General features: G+C 42.9%; 1 protein-coding gene across 4 annotated transcripts in view; it reads left to right on the top strand.

The window, feature by feature from the left end:
* Positions 1-1,109: 1,109 nt before the first annotated feature.
* XPO6 (exportin 6) overlaps positions 1,110-20,573 on the top strand; it is a 111,977-nt gene continuing 92,513 nt past the window's right edge. For all 4 annotated transcript variants that reach the window (XM_065559807.1, XM_065559806.1, XM_065559805.1 and 1 more), the window contains exon 1: positions 1,110-2,293. In XM_065559807.1, the coding sequence (XP_065415879.1) occupies positions 2,291-2,293 (3 nt within the window). In that variant the 5' untranslated portion in view covers positions 1,110-2,290. The remainder of the gene's footprint in view (positions 2,294-20,573) is intronic.

Raw genomic sequence — 20,573 nt, 5'->3', positions numbered from 1 at the left:
GAACCCAAGGGAAAGGACACAGCCCAACTTGCTGGGGTGGGTTTTTTGCTCATGGTTTGTGTTATGGATACTGTTTGTGGTGTTTTTTCCAATTTAATGCTGATGTCATTTACCTCATGTTATTAAACATTTTCTGTTACACTCAGACTCCGTGCTTGCGAGAGGGGAAGTATTGCCTTTTAGGGGCGCCCAGGGGGTGGTATGTAATTGTCCCAGGTCACTGGGTGGGGGCTCGAGCCGGTTTTGCATTGTGTTATTGAAACGGAACCCCTAGATACAGAACCCGGCCCTTGTTGCTGCCAACTTAGATGGGCAGAAGGGTTACATTTATATAACCCTTTTGCTGATTTTTAAAGTGTTACATAAACAGGACAGGTGAAATATTATCATGTAAAGCAACCATAAACACATGAAAAGACCTAGGTTTACAATTTATGATTAAAACTCTACTATCTACACAATATACATAGACATAAAATGTAAAAACTTAAATATCTTAGAAACAGTAGGCAATCAGTTGTTTTAATTGTCATATTTCAATTCAGCACATCAAAATACATAATAAATAGCACATTTTATCTCTGAAGCAGACGACTTCTCAAAAATTGTAGACCAGTGTTATCAGTGTAAGTATACAGTCCTTCCTGGAATCCTGCTAAGCTCTTGGCCTCAATGATATCTTGTGGCAGTGAGTTCCACTGACTAAATCTGCACAGTGAAATATTTGGGTACAGGTTACTGTAGCCAGCTGCAGCCAGCAGAGCAGCCCCTGGGGAAGCACCTCACTCAGGGGGAAGGGCTGTCCCTTCACTTGGGGATGGGAAGTGCCTACCCCAAGCAAAGGTGAGGGGGCAGCCCAGGGGCAGGCCCCCTTTAGCCCAGGAAGGGAAGGCGGGGGCGAGTGATGGGAAAGGATGGAGTTGAATCCCCGTCACGCGCAGTTTGGGGAATTGTCCTCCCACGCAGCGCCTCATTGCCCTTTACCAACATGGCGGCCGAGGCACACCGCCCGCGCTCGTGCGCCCTGCGTCACGCTCCGACCGGCGGCCCCGCCTCCGATCCTGTTCATTTCGGATTGGTTCGTCCGCCGGCAACCCGGCCAGCCTCGTTGTGAGTCCATAGGTCGCTTCCGGCGGGGAGGGGCGGAGGCTGCCCTGCCCCCATAGACGGAGAGGAAGCGGCGAGGAAGGATGCGCTTGGTGCGGCGGTGACTGCGGGGCCGGGGGCAGCGAGGGGGCTTCGTGCAGGGACAGCAGAGAGCATCGGTCAGGCAGAGGAGTGAGGGCCACCAGCACCGGGATACAGCCCCTCATCCCCGCCAGGGAGGGACACAGACCTCCCCAACCCCGATACAGCCCCAGCCGCAACTCGGGGGGCCAGGCCTCTCCCGCCAGGTTACAGACCCCTCAACCAGGGAGGGATATAGGCTTTTCCTCCAGACTGCCCCCAACCGCCACTGAGGGGAACAGCCCCTCCCCCCGCCAAGTAGGGACACGGGCCTTTACCTCCCCGTTCCCGGATACAGCCCTCCGCCAGGAAGGGACACAGGCTCCCCCTCTCCCGATACAGCCCCCGTCCTCCACTGGGGGAAACAGGCCTCCTCCACCCTTCCCCCTGCCATTGAGGGGAATAGGCCTCTCTCTTCAGGTTATAGATCTCTCATCCAGGGAGGGACACTGGCCTTTTCCCCCCAGGAGGAGGAACACACTTCCACCTTCATTATTGCAACCCCCCCTTCCTTGACAGGGTCCTTCAACCACAAAAAGTTCTATAGGAACCCTATTCCCTCCCCACACACCCACACAACTCTGGTGAGGGCACAGGTCTCCTTACATCACTGACTGCCCCCCTCTCTACAGAGAGAGAAAAAACAAACAAACTCAGGGAGGGTCTTGAGACATAGGACTTCCCCCTGCACAACCAAGAATAGACAGGTCCCCCACCCCAAGATAGGGGCATTGGCCTCTGCCTTGTTCTCCTCTCCAAAAAAAAAAACCAGGCTTTTAGGTGTCTCCCTGTTCTAATTTAATAATCGCTGTACTCTTGAGGAGGAGTGAACTTTTAATGGCTCTGTAACTGGCTCTCTAGAGCTGATGGGTTGCTGAGGCTGTATGTGGGACAGGAGAGGAAGTGTGGGTTTTAGTATTATTTTTAGGGAGTACTAGGAGGCAGGTTATTTTTAGTTGAATGGATGGGGAAGGCCTGATAAAACTGCCTCTGACCATGACATGAACTGAGTGAGACAGCCTTACGTAAGAACCAAATCACCTGAAACACCTCCAAAGTCACCATGGTAAGTGAGAGCAACATTGGCCTGTGTAAAACACAAACGCGAGGGGTGGGTGTATGATTTGCCCTGTATGAATACCTGAAGTGCGAGTGGGGTGGTAGGTCCTGGGTTGCTGTGAATGGATTCAGGCAAAGTGGAGGATAATGTACCTGTATGGGGATGTGCCTGCCTGCCTGGGAATTAACTGCCACTGGCATGCCTGTGTTTCAAAGGGTGAGTATTGATATAGTCCACTGTCAAAATGGCTTTTCTTGGAATGGAGAGGTGATGTGATAAGATTAAGCTTGATAAGTTTATGGAGGGAATGGTTTGATGGGCTAATGTGATTTTAGTCAATCAATCAACAGCGTGCCATCGCTGGTAAATAGTATCAATGATCAATGAGGGTCTGGCTGGAGAATCTTGCCTGCATGCTCGGGGGTCTACTGATCGCCATATTTGGGGTCGGGAAGGAATTTTCCTCCAGGGTAGATTGGCAGAGGCCCTGGAGGTTTTTCGCCTTCCTCCGCCGCATGGGGCGGGGGTCGCTAGCTGGAGGATTCTCTGCGACTTGAAGTCCTTAAATCACAGGATTTGGGGACTTCAACAGCTGAGTCAAGGGAAAGGGGGTGGGTCAGCTTTTGTGGCCTGCATCATGCGGGAGGTCAGACTAGATGATCATACTGGTCCCTTCTGACCTTAAAGTCTATGAGTCTATGTGTTTAAAATTGGGCTGTGTTAAAGGTGGACCATGGATATAGGACACAACCAGAATAGTAGACTGTAACAAAGAACCTTGTAAGGAGTGAGCACTATAGAAATGCCCCTTTTCTGCTTAATCAACTGATGCTAATATCAGTCCATTCTTATCGCAGCATATCTTGTCGGTATACCAAATAAAATGCTCTTTCCCCGTGTGTAACACATGCCTGTTAGGTGTGATGCTCTGTCCCCCTCTGGTGGCACTTAGATCCCCTAAAGTAGTGGTTCTCAACCTATTTACCATGGTGGGCCACCTATGCAGCTCTTTCTGTGTTATGCCTGGGCCATAGCAGTGTGCTAATTGGGCTGCAAGTTGGCCATGGGTTCAGAACGACTAGCCTAGAGATTAATGAGTCTGCTACAGCCTTATCTAAAAGCCAAGTGGCTTTTAGCTCATGCAGTAGAGGCTCATACACTAAGCTTCAGAGGTCCCAGGTTTGATCCTGTCAGCATTACATATGCACCTGCTAAAGTATTCAAAAATGCATTCTAAAAATAAACTAAACCATATGGTCTAAATTCTGCAATTGGGTTCACACTAATAGATTCTTGTGACCACACAGAGCTTTGGGCTATGCTGGTCTGAGGTCCATGCATGCAAATCCTGTTGCAGAATCGGCCTAAAGTTGTAATTTTTCTTGTAAGCAATTGCTTACAGATACTTAACGTTTGGCTTTTACTTTCAAAAGGACTGTATAAAAGCAGATTCTTCTTACTCAGCAAATCTAGTGTATATTCAGAATTGTACTGCTTTCTTTAGTGAAAACAGTAAGTTTGCATTATTCATTACTTAGTTGTGGAACGCTATGGAAGAGTGAAATGGATTCTTTCCCTCCTGTACGTTAAAACATAACAGAAATATTAACCAAGTTCCAGGTATTAGACTGCCATTGTTCTGCATTTTGCTTTGCACCTGTGTTAACCCTATAGCATTTGAAGACGCTGCAAAGATATAACATAGTTTGACCTTTTGGAAGCAGGCCTTCATTCCTGGTGATGATGGGGAAAAAAAACCCCCAAAACCCAGCTTTAGTTTAAGTCTACAGTGAGTTTGAGGCTGGCTGTTAGGGGTAAAAATATTCTGTTAAAGTTCTTACACTGTCCTCATCACTGTGCTATTGAAATGGCTTCCAATAATGCATTAAATGACATTGCTAGCATCTATCACGGCTAGTTCTTTCGTTCCTCTCTCTGGCAGAAAATTGCATGAGGACTTTTTTTGTATGTTTAATTTGCAACTTTGTGAAGACCAGCTCAAAGAAGTATACCTTAAACTTAGATGGTAAGTAGTGAGATTTGAGGTAGTTTTTTTTTATCCTGTAGAGATTCATTCAACAATCGTGGACTAGCTTCTGGGAAAGCTCTGTCTCTTGCACGCAAGCTTTATCCTTGCCGTAGAAAGTTCCACAGTACCATAGGTGTGGAATTCTCAACCACAGTTCTCATCCTCAAACTTTAGGCAATCTCTTAGACATCCTGAGTCCCATGTCTTTGAGTACCTTGAAGAAAAGACCTGAACTTTTGAATTAGATGTGGTATTTTATGAGGAGATGGTGTAGAGAGCCCGGATCAGGTTTGATGTGTTTATTATAGCCTGGTTTTGCTGAGGAGGCTTGCTGCTGCTGCTGCGTTCTGCACTTGTTGTAGTTTACTGAGAACTGACTGTTTCATGCCCAAGTAAACTTCAACACTGTACTCCCTTTGGGAAGTGACAGAGGTGTGTATTACCAAGGAAAGATCCTGATTCACCGGGGTGGGATGTGGTCTCCTAGCTCGCTGTACATGGCAGAACATGTTGCTTGTGGATGTGGCTCTGTTAGTGCATAGCATAAGTGAGGGGTACAGAAGTACTCCTAAACTGCAGACTGATGTGACCAGTTGTGGATGTACATTTTCAGCCAGAGAAGAATGCCCCATGGCTACAAACATCTCAAAATTGTTTTCCTGTGCCAACCAACATGACCTCAGTTTTGCTTGAGTTTAACTTCAACCAACTATTTTTCATTTATAAGATTTCAGCCAAGCATTGGGCTAGTAATGTGATAGTAATGGAGTTATATGAATGGATAGATGTCACTTGTGTATTGTTGGCATTTGAGCCCTTGATGAAGATATCCCATCTCCTAGAACTGGAAGGGACCTTGACAGGTCATCGAGTCCAGCCCCCTGCCTTCACTAGCAGGACCAAGTACTTATTTTGCCCCAGATCCCCAAGTGGCCCCCTCAAGGATTGAACTCACAACCCTGGGTTTAGCAAGCCAATGCTCAAACCACTGAGCTATCCCTCCCTCTCATCAGTTCTCCTGTTGATTCCATGTAAATGAAGAAGACGACCAGAAAGAGAGTTGATGGTGCAACTTTGGAAGCAATGGGGTCTGATGGCAGAGTGTGAAGTTCTACATCATTGCCATTTGGGTGCATCTCTCCAGGAAGAACTCTGACCTTTTCAGTACATTCCCCATGACCCTTGCCTCCTGCCTCAGGTGAAAGCAGTATTTCATGACTTTCTGCCTGACTTTGAGATGTCTACTTGTAAGCTGAACACATGTAATCTGAAATCAGTAAGGCTCCGTAAACGTGGAACTCTACAATGTCATTTTTCAGAGTAGAACTGTCACTTAATAGGTGAAGAAGTGGACTCTCCATTAAATGAATAGCTAAATACATCTAAAACAAAAATTGTACTGCCCACAGTGGCTACTCAGCCTGGGGAAATCTCTGCTTCAGGAGGTTGGATAAATATCATAGCTGTATTTTTAAGAGGTGGAGTAGTCTTACAATCAATTACTTCTCTTAGCATGCATAGCTACAGTTTATCAGGTTTCATGCTTCAGGGTATAAACTGATCATCCCAGGTGTCAGAAGGGAATTCTTCCCTTCACATGCATACAAAATTATGCATTTGGCCAGATGTATTATTACAGCTTTGTTTTCCTTTTTTCTGAAGCATCAAATATTTGCTGCTGCTGCTGGGGGCAGGATACTTATTATGAGGGTCATGATAAAGCATGGTAAAGTGTGTTTATAACTATTAACTTTAAGATTTTTCTTATATTTCTACTTTGTGTATTATTTCATTTATGTAGCACTCACCTTTGTGTCATGTCTATTCCCACCAAAAAAAGGCCTTGGGAAAAGTGATGGAGAGATGCTGTACCACATAATGGAAATAGACATAAGTAAATATCTTCCCCTGTTAACATATGTCCTAATGAAAATAGGTTACTTAATTGAGGTTTAGTTGGATTGAAACTGAAGGAAATAAATAGGGTCAAGAATGGTCATTCTTATAGCTATTTTTCTCAAATGTGATTTAAGTTTATTTTTTTAAAATGGGCAGGAATGATGGGCATTTCAGGGTACAGAACAAGTTCCACAGTGTTATACCCTTCATAGCCAGTGGGAGAAACTGAATTCATGCAATCAGTTCAGAAATACCCATCAAAGTCTCGTAGAGCAAATGCTAACATAGCTAGACCTAATTCTGATAATGGCTTTAAAAATGAACTGTACCAATTTAAAGTAATTTTGCTATTTCATCGGTAACTCATCAGTGAGCAGTACTGCTGCATTCTGAACTGCAAGCGATAAAACAGCTCTACCAAGAGCTCTTTTAAACAACTACAAAATAAAGCTTTGCGGTCATAATTGTATATGGTGCTGTTGTGAGGTGATCACAGGACAAACATATGGATAGAGCAGGTCACGTAACTTGAAAATAATTATTGTACCATAGGCTTTCAGTCCTTGAATATTACCACGTTTCAAATCCCACATGAGTGACACAAAATTGTCCATCTGAACTGATTGATATGTCTTCTTTCCAGTTACACCAGTAAAGTCAGTTAATCACTGAAATAGCAGTCAAAAGTCAATTATATCAAAAGTAACTTGAGTCCAGCATGATAAAAACGGTCAACTGAACCCAAACTAAAACCTGTGCAAGATCATTCATGACCCTGACAAGTGCAGTTTTAACTCAGGTTGGATCCAACCCAGGATCTTAGTGCATTTGTCTTAGAAAATACATTTTTTTTAGCATTTATTATGCATGAAACACTGTAGTATTAGAGCATCTCTTCAAACAACATTTTGACATTTGACTGACCAAAAATGACAGTTTGGGGCTGCTCTACTGGGCACTGCCCTATGATATACCAAAGTGTGATTCCTGATCCTCTGCTTATGTGGGCAGGAGTGTAGAGATGTACCTTTGGATTCTTTAGCAGTGTTCCCTGTCAGAGGAACAGTGTTGTCTAGTAAGTGTGTTTTGGGTTGTTTTGTTTTAAGAACAATACAGGGAGTTTTCCTCCAGGAAAACCCGCTTTCTCTTCCATCATCACCTGCTTATAATACCTCATATCAGCCAATCCTTCTAGTCAGAGGGCTGGAGGCAGGTTGTCCAAAAATACATTAGTGCTGGTCCTAATTTGCGTCAGAGTGACGTGAAGCACTCCCTCACATTAGGCTGGTCTACACTAATGCTGTAAGTTGATCTAAGTTGCGCTAGTTCAGGTACATAAGTTACATAACTGAAGTTGATGCAACTTAGGTCAGCTTACAGCGGTGTCTACATTGCACTATGTCAACGGGAGCTGCTCTTCTGCCAACATAGCTTCCACTTCTTGGAGAGGCATGTCTTCACCAGACCCGCTAAATCTACACTACTGCATCCATCGCAGTGGTGCTGATTTAGCTGGTACTGTAGCTCTGGCATTTGGTTTTGGAACAGAGAACTAAGTTCTGTGCTGCTACTAGACCCCAACAGGACATAGAGAAATAGGAAGTATACAGTGCAAGCAGCATCAGCATGCAAGTAAACAAAGAATGCCTAAATAGGGATGCACAGGATAACATCCCACAGCTTGTAGAAATCAAAATGGACTCTAACTGTGTTTGAGCGTTTTTCCTAAGCTTTGCAGAGCAGGGATCTGTGTGTGTATTTGTGCTTGCTATAAAATAACCTTCCAGATTATTTTTGCAACCATATGTGCTATCACTTCCTTCTTTTAAGTGAAAAACTTACTCTACAGAAATTGGCTAAGACGTAAGCCCCACATTTGCCTGGGGATACTGCCTGGTTGCCACTGGCAAGTACATGTTAAGTCCTGGCTATTTTGGTCCCTGTCCAGTCTTGCTGGCCAGCTGTACATTATTTTGTAATATAACTACCGAGGAAACCTGTTGCTGTACTGAGGTGGTCTACAATTGTTGCATAAACAGTGGGCTGCTTTGTGTGTCTTAAAATTTTTCTTACATTAAATTCCTTAGGTCATACATAACCTTAAAAAGAAAGCCCTTTTTTAAACCATTCTGAAACAATGTGGTCTAGTGGATTGATCAAACAAGTCTAGGAGCTTGAGTTCTAGCTCCAGCTCTAAAATGTTACTTCCTTTTTTGACCTTTGGCAAGTCATTTAACTTCTTGTACCTCCATAGTCCCATTTTAACAGATGAGGGAAATACTCCATGAAGATTGAGGCTTAACTAATTAATGGTTGTAAAGTGGTTTGTGTATATAAAGTTAAATTCCATTTACCTGACTAATTTATACCCATTCAGTGCTGTGACAAGATTACCTTGTAGATGTGTCCCAGAATGCGTTGTGCCATGATGCAACAGAACTAGCCAGCTGGTTATGTCTGATACAATGCAAACTTTGTCAAAATTCCACCCTGAAATAGGATAAGGCTGTGAGTTTACAGGCACACAAGTTAATTTTGGAAAATTAGAGGAAAAGAGGATCAGAACTGAGATTACAATGGAAAATTAGGTTCGACATTATCTAGCGGGTGGCACACTTGTGTAAGCCAAGCTTATTCCTTGTATCGCTCCATTCTACCTCACAAACTCACTGTCCTTTCCATTCCCATCTATTTTAGGGACACCCTGCAGCTTCCCCTAATCTTCCTCTGCCAGGGGTGCTGTGCATCCTTTGTTCCCCCTCTTCCCATACCAGGGTCCCCCATTCTCCCCACCCCCCCATACCAGCAGCTCTGTGTGCACTTCTATTCCCCTCTGTGGCTGGGACTCTCTCCCATTCCCCCATCTCCCACAGCAGGGGTTACCCCCATTCTGTTTGTAATGTGGTATTTTTTGATTGTTGCATCTGAGCAACTCCAGAATTCCAGGGAATATTCTAGGCATCAGTGGTCAGAACTCTAATGATTTGAGGGGAAATTAGTAAACAAAAAGGTGGGAAATGGAGGAAATGTGAAGCACCTGCCATCTTTTTAGCACCATCACAGCCTTAAAGCACCTCTGCATTTGAAATGCCCCTCAAGTTAAGTAGAAGGTCTTCACAAGCTCTTGGATCATTAAGAAACTACCATCTCTTCATAATAAAAGCTTTTACTTTTTAAAATAAGTTCACTATCTCTGTAGTGCCATAGGTATGCTTTGTGAAAATCATGCAAGGAGTCAAGTTCAATTGGCATGAGAAACATAACCAGTAAAAACATTGAGGAGTACTTGTGGCATCTTAGAGACTAACAAATTTATTTGGGCATAAGCTTTCGTGGGTTAAAACCCACTTTGTCAGATGCATGGAGTGGAAAATACAGTAGACAGGTACAAATCTACAGCACATGAAAAGATGGGAGTTGCCTTACCAAGTGGGGGGTCAGTGCTAATGAGACAATTCAGTTAAAGTGGAAGTGGGCTGTTCTCAACAGTGATAATGAGGCCAATGTAATCAGGGTGGCCCATTTCAAACAGTTGATAGGAAGGTGTGAGTAACAGTAGGGGGAAATTAGTTTTTGTAGTGACCTATCCACTCCCAGTCTTCGTTCAGGCCTAATTTAATGGTGTCCAGTTTGCAAATTAGTTTCCAAATTAGTTTGCAAATTCCAGTTCTGCAGTTTCTGGTTGGAGTCTGTGGGGTAATTACAAAAAGGAAAGGGACCAGGAGGGGTGGGGGCTAGTTAAGGAGCCCACCCTCCTTGCTAAATTGATAGTAAAACAAAGCCTATGCCCATAAAAAAAAAATAGTTCAATTAAAAAAAAAAAAATCGGGCCCAAACAAGCAGGCAGGCAGCAAACAAAAAATTTAAAAACCGGTTAAAAGCCCTAAGGGCATAATGGCAAAAGCTTAAAAAAAAAATTAAAATCCCTAAAACAGTACTTAAAATGGTAAATGCTCAGTGTATAGAACAAGAGGCATGGTCAAAAATGTAGGAAAAATTACTTTAAACTGAGAGAGTAGTAGTTTTAAAGTACTTCTATATTGATGTACTTTTATAATAATCATGATTAAGGCTAGTCATTTGTCATCTTCAGTTATATAAAAACTTATGGTTTGGTCATGAAAGGTCTGGGAAGCAGAGAACTGTTAATTTTAAGGAAAGCAGTCATGGTTATGTAGTCAAAGCTAAATATTCTTTATCTGTGTCATAACTATAAAGGGAAGGGTAACAGCTGTCCTGTGTACAGTACTATAAAATCCCTCCTGGCCAGAGACTCCAAAATCCTTTTCCCTGTAAAGGGTTAAGAAGCTCAGGTAACCTGGGCTGGCATCTGACCCAAAGGACCAATAAGGGGACAAGATACTTTCAAATCTTGGGGGTGGGGGAAGGCTTTTGTTTGTGCTCTTTGTTTGGGAGTTCATTCGCTCTTGGGACTGAGAGGGACCAGACATCAATCCAGGTTCTCCCCATCTTTCTAAACAAGTCTCTCATATTTCAAACTTGTAAGTAAAAAGCCAGGCAAGGCGTCTTAGTTTTACTTTGTTTTCTCAACTTGTAAATGTACCTTTTACTAAAGTGTTTATCTTTGTTTGCTATGCTTTGAACCTGAGGCTAGAGGGAGGTCCTCTAAGCTCTTTAAGTTTGATTACCCTGTAAAGTTATTTTCCATACTGATTTTACAGAGATGATTTTTACCTTTTTTCTTTAATTAAAAGCCTTCTTTTTAAGAACCTGATTAATTTTTCCTTGGTTTTAGATCCAAGGGGTTTGGATCTGTATTCACCAGGGAATTGGTGAAGGTCTCTCAAGGCTTCCCAGGGAAGGGAATTAGCTTTGAGATGGTGGCAGTGGACCAGAGCTAAGCTGGTAGTTAAGCTTAGAAGTTTTCATGCAGGCCCCCACATTTGTACCCTAAAGTTCAAAGTGGGGATACAGCCTTTACACTATTAGTTGAATACCAGATTGTTATGTCACTTAAAATCAGTATCCCTGTTAAACCAGCAGGTATCCTGAAACAGCAGCAGAAACCCTTGCAAATTAGTCCAAATTTGGGTTTCTGCTCTCATGGCCTCAAGTACATCCCTGAGATTGACTTGGCAGTTCTCTCTGTTCTCATAAATTAGTTCAGCTGTTTACCATCTCATCCAGAGACTTCCTCTGCCAAAACAAAACTCTCAAAATGTCAGTTATACATCTGTTGTACCAAGAATTTTGCTTCATAACTTTTTTTTAATGGTTTGCTGAATTGATCACTCCAACTAATGCTGCGTTTTAGGAGTATGGAGGTAGCAGTCTGGCTGAGAGAGACACTCAAAAAAAATGCTCATTCAGGTGATACCATCCAAGAAGCAATTTGATCAGCTGTGCATGCTTTGTTGTTTCTTTCTGCAAATTTGAGTTTGGTGTTCAAGTGGGTCCTCAAATAAGAGACAGTCTGTTCTCTGAAACACATGCACAGATGCAAATGCCCTACTCTTAGAATCCTCGAATAGATGAGCATGTTAAATTTGCTAGGAAAGTGGATTCTACTCACAAGATACCTTTATTTCTAGCTCTTTTCTTTATGAAGTGCTGGGAAAGTGGGATTGTCTTAATTTTATTGCTTACTTTAAATAGGTCTTTATCCAAGTGTCTGATTTTCATTAATTATCCTTAAGGAGGGGAAAGGAAGCCTTTTCTTCTCTTCACTCCACCAAAAGTCTCTTCTGTAGTCTCTTTGAACGGAGCCTCCACATGCTGATGTAGTCCCTTAGTAGAGATGCAACATACACTGGCAGGCAGAGTTCTTTGGCTGGCTTAGCTACACTGGCTCTCTGAAAGACATTAGCTACGCTGACAGAAGCATTCTTCTGTCAGCATAGTTGCACCTACCCCAGGTGTTATGCCAGCACAGCTATGTCGGCTAAAAGGGTGATTTTTTCCCCCATACTGCTAGCCAATATAGCTACTCTGACAAAACTTTTTAGTGTGGACTAAGGGTACGTCTACACTTACCTCTGGGTCCGGCGGCAGGCAATCGATGTTCTGGGATCGATTTATTGTGTCTGGTCTAGACGCGATAAATCGATCCCGGATCGATCCCGGAAGTGCTCGCCGTCGACGCCGGTACTCCAGCTCGGCAATATCTACGGCCTGGTATACACTGCAGGATTAGGTTGAATTTAGCTGCGTTAGGTTGATTTAAAAATGAATGCATCCACACAACCCCCTTCTGTCGCCCTAAAGCAGTGGTTCTCAAACTTTTGTACTGGTGACCCCTTTCACATAGCAGGCCTCTGAGTGTGACCTCCCCCCTTATAAATTAAAAACACTTTTTAACACCATTAAATGCTGGAGGCAAAGTGGGGTTGGTGGTGGAGGCTAACAGCTTGTCACCCCCCATGTAATAACCCTGCGACCCCCTGAGGGGTCCTGACCCCCAGTTTGAGAACCCCTGACCTAAAGGGCTCTTAAAATCGACTTCTGTACTCCTCCCTGGCGAGGGGAGTAGCACTAAAATCGACTTTGTTGGGTCGAATTTGGGGTAGTGCGGATGCAAATCGACGGTATTGGCCTCTGGGAGCTATCCCAGAGTGCTCTATTATGACTGCTCTGGACAGCACTTTGAACTCCGATGCACTAGCCAGGTACACAGGAAAAGCCCTGGGAACTTTTGAATTTCATTTCCTGTTTGGTCAGCATGGCAAACTCAGCAGCACAGGTGACCATGCAGTCCCCCCAGAATCGTAGAGTGTAGAATGTTTCTGGGCTCCCCCTATCATCTCCGTCCCTGAGGTTATCGCAGATTAGAAGGCCAAAAAACCACACTTGCTATGACATGTTTTCTGAGCTCATGCAGTCCTCATGCACTGATAGGGCACAGCTTAATTCAGTGGCAGAGGCCAGGAAAGAATTAAGTGAGTGCAAAGAGTGGAGGCAGGACGTGATGCTGAGGCTAATGGGGGAGCAAACAGACATGATGAAGCATCTGTTGGAGCTGCAGGAAAGCCAACAAGAGCACAGACACCCCCCCCCCCGCTGCATCTAATGTATAACCGCCTCCCCTCCTCCCCATGGTCCATAGCTGGGCACCCAGCCACTCCACTCCAGAGGATGGCCCAAGCAACAGAAGGCTGTCATTCAAACAGTTTGATTTTTAGTGTGGCTACAATAAGCAATGTGGCTTTCTTTCCCTCCTCCCCCACCCCACCCAGGCTACCTTGTCCATTATCTCTTTTCTTTCTTTCTTAATTAAAAAAAAAAATGCATGGTTTCAAAACAATAGTTACTTCATTTCAAAGGGGGAGGGTTGGCTTATAGGGAATTAAAATCAACAAAGGGAGCGAGTTTGCATCAAGGAGAAACACACACAACTGTCACACTGAAGCCTGGCCAGTCATGAAAGTGACAGTGAGCTGAGCAGGCTCCATGCTGCATGGGTAACCCAGGAAAAAAGGCGTGAAACGATTGTTTGCTGTTGCTTTCACGGAGGGAAGGGTGACTGACGACATGTATCCAAAACCACCCGCGACAATGTTTTTGCCCCATCAGGCATTGGGACTTAAACCCAGAATTCCAATGGGTGGCAGAGACTGCAGGAACTGTGGGATATCTACCCACAGTGCACTGCTCCGTAACTCGTTGCTAGCCACGGTAGCGAGGATGCACTCCGCCAACTTAATGTGCTTACTGTGAACATACGCAATTGACTGTATAAAATCGATTTCTAAAAATCTACTTCTATAAAAGCAACCTAATTTTGTAGTGTAGACATACATACCCTGCATCCATTTTGTTGATTTGTTTTACTAGTTCTATGTTTCTAAGATTTTTAATTGTGGTTTGAATTTCATTCTTCATGGATTTTAGCTCAGGAGCAACGTCTTTCTGTCAGCTTTTGTGGAAAGGGCATGTTTGTCTTTTTCCAATTGCTTTTGTGTACTGGCTGGTCAGAGCGCCAAATCCAGTATTGGCAACAGGTGACTTCTGCATCTTACCAGAAAAGTTTTTAAATTTTGGAGGATCTGTCTGGCACTTTAAATAGCACTTGTTTTTTTTCTCCCCTTTTATTTATTTTTGCACCTTCTAAAATAAGAGTTTAACAGTCTAACAAAAGAAGAATGTGCCCTTTTGTTTACTTGTGGCAACATCAGAAGACAAGTAAATGCTTTCTTCTTATAGATTGAAGATGGCTTGGATAAAATTGAGCAAGGCTCTCTCTCCTTGAGCAGTCGGGCTCTGAGAGGAGCGTTGAGAGCAACTTTTCCCGACCTTCAAAGCGGGTTCCTCAAAATACTGTTTCTTTCCCTTTTCCATTTCTTTGCTTGGGGGGTCAGAGTTTTCAGCAGGTCCTGCTGCTAGGGGAAGGAGAGGGAATCACGTTCTTTGCAGCTGCTGTTGCTCCATGATGTTTTGACAACAAGGAGTCCTTGTGGCACCGTAGAGACTAACAAATTTATTTGGATATAAGCTTTTGTGGGCTAGAACCCACTTCATCAGATGCTTGGAGTGGCAAATACAGGAGCAGGTATAACTACATGAACAGATGTGAGTTGCCTTACCAAGTGTGAGGTCAGTCTAACGAGACAATTCAATCCTGCTGTTAATCAAATTGTCTCGTTACACTGACCTCACACTTGAACAGATATGAGTTGCCTTACCATGTATGTATACTTGCTCCTGTATTTGCCACCCCGTGCATCTGATGAAGTGGGTTCTAGCCCACGAAAGCTTATGCCCAAATACATTTGTTAGTCTCTAAGGTGCCACAAGGACTCCTCAGTCTGTGTCAGCAAAAACAACAACATGGCTACCACTCTGAAACCTGTCATGATGTTTTGAGGTGAGGTAGAAATAACATGATCCAGTGGCTGAAAATTGAAGGTTAGACATATTCAGCCTGGAAATAAGGCATACATTTTTCACAGTGAGAGTAATTAACCATTGGAACAATTTACCAAGGGTCATGGTGGATTCTCTGTCGCTGACTATTTTTAAATCAAAATTGGTTGGAGTTATTTTGGGCAAGTTCTATGGGCCTGTGTTTATGCAGGAGGTCAGACAGTGGTTGCGTCTCACTTTGGAATCTGAGTCTGAGATGCTCCATACCAAGGACTCTCCTGCTCTTATGACTGGAAGTCCCCCAGTCTTTCAAGCTCCCCTCTATGGGTAGCTGCGGGACCAGGAGAGTGAGGTTGATCTCTGTCCTGGGGGAAGGGTGGGGAAGAGAAAGGAAACTGCCTTGCAGGAGCTTTTCCCCAAGGCTCTGGCATCTATTTGTTGCTTCTCACTGGTGGTGATGAAGGGGTGGACTGGAGTGAATCAACTCAGGCTGATCCATACCTAGTCATATATTGGCCACTTTGTTATACTTCCTGTTCCTCTAGTTCAGGGGTTCTCAAATGGGGGTTCCAAGGTTATTACGTGGGGGATCGCGAGCTGTCAACCCTGCGCATGGTGGGGCTCAGGCTGTCAGCCGGAGTCCTGCCATGCCCAGGGCTGACAGCCGGAGCCCCTCCAGCCCAGCTCCACCACCAATCCCCTTTGCTGCCAGCATTTAAAATAGTGTTAAATATTAAAAAATGTTTTTAATTTATAAGAAGGGTTGCACTTAGAGGCTTGCTGTGTTAAAGGGGTCGCCAATACAAAAAGTTTGAGAACCCTGCTCTAGTTGAAATGTGGGAGGTCAGCCCTTCACTTGTACATGCATTATACACATAGTGGGTCCCATCTGCAGCTGAAGGAGGATTCAGATGAATGAGCTCTTCTGTATTTAAAGGGACATTTCCATGTTTTTTTCTTTGCTTCCTCAGTGGACTAGGTACTTATTCTGATTTTGCTGCTCTTGGAACAAATTTTTACAAAAAGAGGAAATAGGCATTTTCCTTGGTAGAGCTCCTCCCCTAAGGCTAGGTTATAGCCATCTTGGGGCTTAATATTAGTCACCAACTCCATGTATATCATCTCAAGACTCTTTCTTAGGACAGGAGTTAAACTAAACAGCCTTAGTATTCCTTGTTCATCCTTTCTCTGACACGCCTCATCTGCAAAAATGGTACCGTAATAGTAGTAGTATTTATCTTGAACCAACTTCTGTAGAAATAAATTAAGTGCAGCCAACGTGTTTGTTGCTGTACAAGGCATAGAACTCTCAATTCCTGCCCAGAGGATCTTACAATCCAAACATTCCAGTCTTAGTTCTGTGCCAATAGTGCTCTGTGTTTGGCAGTGCGACAAGAGCTTCTGCCCAAGGTGGTAGATTTGACTCTTAACAGGAATGAATGCCAGAGAACTACCTGGAGAATGTGAAATTGGGTTCCCCCGATGCAATTAAAGCTCCAGCATTGGTTGCCTTTTGCAAACTGAGTTGATCAGATACTGGATTGTGCTTAAATTGGCAGTTCTCTTCAGGGGAATATGCTGTACTGTCAATTTCTTCTTCTATTCAATTTCTATTTGTATTAATGGAAAGCTTTATGTCTAGTAAATAGGTAGGTGTGTATTTTTAGGGCTCTGTAGGCTTGGATTACAATCAAATGCAAATTAGAGTCCTTGTTTGCTTGTTACTGTGAGAATTGTTTGTGTTGTATGTTCAGCCAACTTATTTTTTGTCTGTGTAGCTCTTAGTTCAGGTTTGTGTTTGCAAAATTGTAGGCTGTAAAGTGTTCAGACTAGTGCTCTTGAAAACGCACTAAAGCAGATTGTACAGTTTGGTACAGGTAGGCAAATGTGACACTGTTTAAACTCTTCTGCCACCCCCAGATTCTGAACAAAAGAGAGATACAGCTACTACAGTAGAATAGCTCATTAGAGAGAATCTTCTTTAAAAGCAGTTTAAAATTGTGATGTCTTTGTGCTGATGAGCAGGTGGAGCAGTGTTCTGTTTTGAAAGTTCAGTTAAAAGCTTTACAAAAAAAATGCTCAGCTGCTGATGACTTTAAATACAAAGCTGGGGGAGTTTGTTTATTGCGATCCTCATCTAATTCACATTGTATACTGTCACTCTGCATTGTTCGTATAATCTTCGGTGCCAGTTGTGGTGGTTCATCGGAATAGCAAAGAGATTCCAGACTTTACATTAAAAATCCTTTTTCAATGGCTAGCTCAAGTTTCCAAAGCCCAACACATGGCCAAAATATTGGTGATCTTCAGATACATGATGATCTCTGGATACTCTGAACCATTTTTCCCCTTTCTGTTGAATATGGTTTCCTCCCTCTGAGAACTTTCACTTATTTATTCACTCAAAATTCCAATGGACTTGATTAGCTAGAAATGGAAACTGGTTGTACACATTTGTTTGGCCTGTTGCGTGATCTCGTTTGTGCATTTTAGATGTGCTTATCTAGGTAAAGGGGAAATGATCTCAAACTGTGGTGTCTGACTTCTATCACAGATTGGTCCTTCCTACATTAACCTTTCATTTTTTTTATAGCACCCAGAAGTGTGCTTTGGTGCTTTACAGGACAAATAGACAAGGTTCCTGTCTCCAGGATCTTTCCATTTTTATTTTAGGTGTGACCCAATGATTTGGGGTAACAAATAGTAGGGAGGATGTGCAATGAAGGGCAGGATTGCAAAGTTGTTTGGTTTAGGCATATGAACTTCCAAATTTAATTAATAGGATTTTAATTGTTGAGTCACTATTTGCAGGTACTGAGGAAAAAGCGAGTCATCTGTGTAGTATCTCACCATCCATAAACTGGCAACTGTGCTAACCACACTGGGCAGGTATTTGACTTTGTTCCGTGTCTGCTGACCTCAAAAGAGCATACATCTATTTTAGTTGGGTTAATAATTTGATCCATGCCTGTCATCTGTGATAGCTAGAAAAAAGCAGTTCCACTTGTCGCAAGGAGCTGCTTATCCCATATATACACTGAAGAAATGTGTAGTGGTTGGAGCTGGACTGTGGGTTCTAGTATTAACTCTGATATTGACTTTAACCTTGGACAAGTCATGCAATCTCTGTACCTCAGCTTATCTATAAAATGATATAGTACCGGGGTCTTCAATTTCTCGTAGTGTAGAATATATCTTAATAGTGTTTATCTTGGACACTTCCCCTCTCATTTAGGATCATGCAACATCCTTGTGGCAGCTATAGCAATTGCTCACATGGGAAAGTAATATATTTTATAATAGTCTCTTAATGCAGTTGGAATCAAGGCGGCAAGTCAGTATCATGTGACTAGCCAGCACCCCACAGACCACCAGTGGCCTAGAGATTACAATCTGAGAACGACTGATGTAAAACTCATTTCACAGAGGGGGTGGCTTATGCTTAATGTTTGTAAAGGTGCCATATAAAAACTTATGATGTGAATACCATATGCCACTTAGTGTCGTTATTCCAGCTCTTCTAGCTTCATTTGGCAGGTTTCTCGAAGAAAATATGGACCCTGAATATAACACTTATTTGGGGTCTGTGACCGAACACAAGAGCAATGCAAGGTTTACTGTGCCAGCACTGTTCAGATGGAGGAGGAGGAGCATGCACCCCCCCAAAAGGCAGCTGGATTGTATTTACCATTGGCCCTGATACAATCATCCGTTAAGATAGAATTTGACCCTGAACATTTGAGCCTCTTTTTCAAAACATGGCTTTAGGTTTAATTAACTGTGCTTCAAACTATGTCTGTACGTGAAGGTTTGAGAAATATGACCCCCTAGGTCAGGGGTAGTCAACAGGCGGACTGCAGGCCAAATACGGACAGCCAGACGCTTTTGAACGGACTGACATCTTTTTATTTATTTATTTATTTATTTATTAATTATTGTTGCCATGTGAAAAATGTTTCTCTGGAGTCTGAACCTTGGCTATACCTTGGACAAGAAATTTGGGCCTTGACCAAAAATAATAGATTACCCTAGATATTCTAAAAGCTGGTCATGCCAGCTTGAACGCTTGTGTATCAGAAGGTGCTTACAGGAGATGGTATTTTTAACTTAATAGTGACAAATTTCTTGCATGTAAGATTTTTCATAGCACAGTCCACTCCAGAAGTGGCCAATCTGTGGCCACTTTTATTCCTTAGGTGACTGCTAAGAAAATGTTTGTTTTTGAACAGAAAATGAGCTGTGCCCTGGGACTTTTAAATGGAAGTGTTGTTAAGTTCCAGGAGCAATTCTAATGTGACAGAGCACTCCAAACAGCTGCAGTGTGGCTGCTCAGCAGCTCACATGCTGGCCATCTTGCCTGTCGCAGGTTGGGAGGAAGAAGAAGAGTAGCTCTGGTTGCTCCATTGCCTGCGCCATCCTCACTTGATGTGTTTATCTTTTGTTATTGTGAGATACACCAATAGTTCGTCATCATTTTCTGCAGTGGGTTTTGGCTTAAATAGTGGTGTGTAGGTAAATCAATTTTGTAAATGAGGTGCCATGTTGATGAATTGCTGAAGCTCTGGCTGTTAACGTGAATGGAGCAGGTCACCAGATTGTGTTTGCAGTCTGCCAGTCTATTCAGATATACCATGAGTGTTAGCTGTTTCTGAACATAAAATGAGGCTTCATCAAGTTTCGATTCGTTAAACCACAAAAAAGTGCTTGAAGTGCAACAAGGAAATCCAGAATAATTTGCAAATAGTACATCAGTAATTTAGTACATCTAATATAGGGATTATTCTGCTGGTGTATGCACTGTTTCAGACTTGTAACAGGAGACTTGCATTTGAGTATTGCAGATATTTCTCCCATTATTAAGGAGACCCTTCCAACATAATGTTGGCGCCTAGTGTTGCATTGTAGACCAGTATTGTCTAATGGTGTTAGTCATTCAGAAAATGACTAAAAGGTAACGTCTAAGTGCCGATTTTAATACTGGTTGTTCCCCTTACAATTCTGCCTCCATGTAGTGCACATTTGACCTTTCTAGAGATGAGGAATTTGGTGTGTTAGAATTTTGCATACTTGTTACACTTCATAATCCTCCCTTGCATTGTTAAATGGTGCAAATTCAGGGGCTATGCTTCAGTTGTGTCACAAATTACTGTTTAAGACTGCCATTATCAACACACTTGCTTCATAATTTGCTCAACTGCATCTAGGGAACTAAAAGTCTGTAAGGGTTTGGCTGGGTTATTAACAAATCCTGACACTAAACGTCACCTGAGGAAAGTTTATTTAAAAGATGAGCTTAAAGTGGCCCTTTTAATTTTTTCTGATTCTAATAGCTTCTTTGGAGTTGTTCATATCCTCGTGTTGCCTTCAAGTTCTCAAGGAACCACCTGAAGATTTCCCACTAATTCTTAATATAAATTGGTTGATATGAATAATTTTCATGGTATTTTAATGCATTTGATTCAGTATATATTTACCTTCAACTAAGTATTCTTAAAAGTGAGCTGCAAAGTTTTTGTTTTTTGTTGTTTTTTAAATAGC

The sequence above is a fragment of the Chrysemys picta genome, chromosome 10 (assembly GCF_011386835.1).
Source record: "Chrysemys picta bellii isolate R12L10 chromosome 10, ASM1138683v2, whole genome shotgun sequence".
Lineage (NCBI taxonomy): Eukaryota > Metazoa > Chordata > Testudines > Emydidae > Chrysemys > Chrysemys picta.
This window is presented reverse-complemented; position numbering and strand designations above follow the sequence as displayed.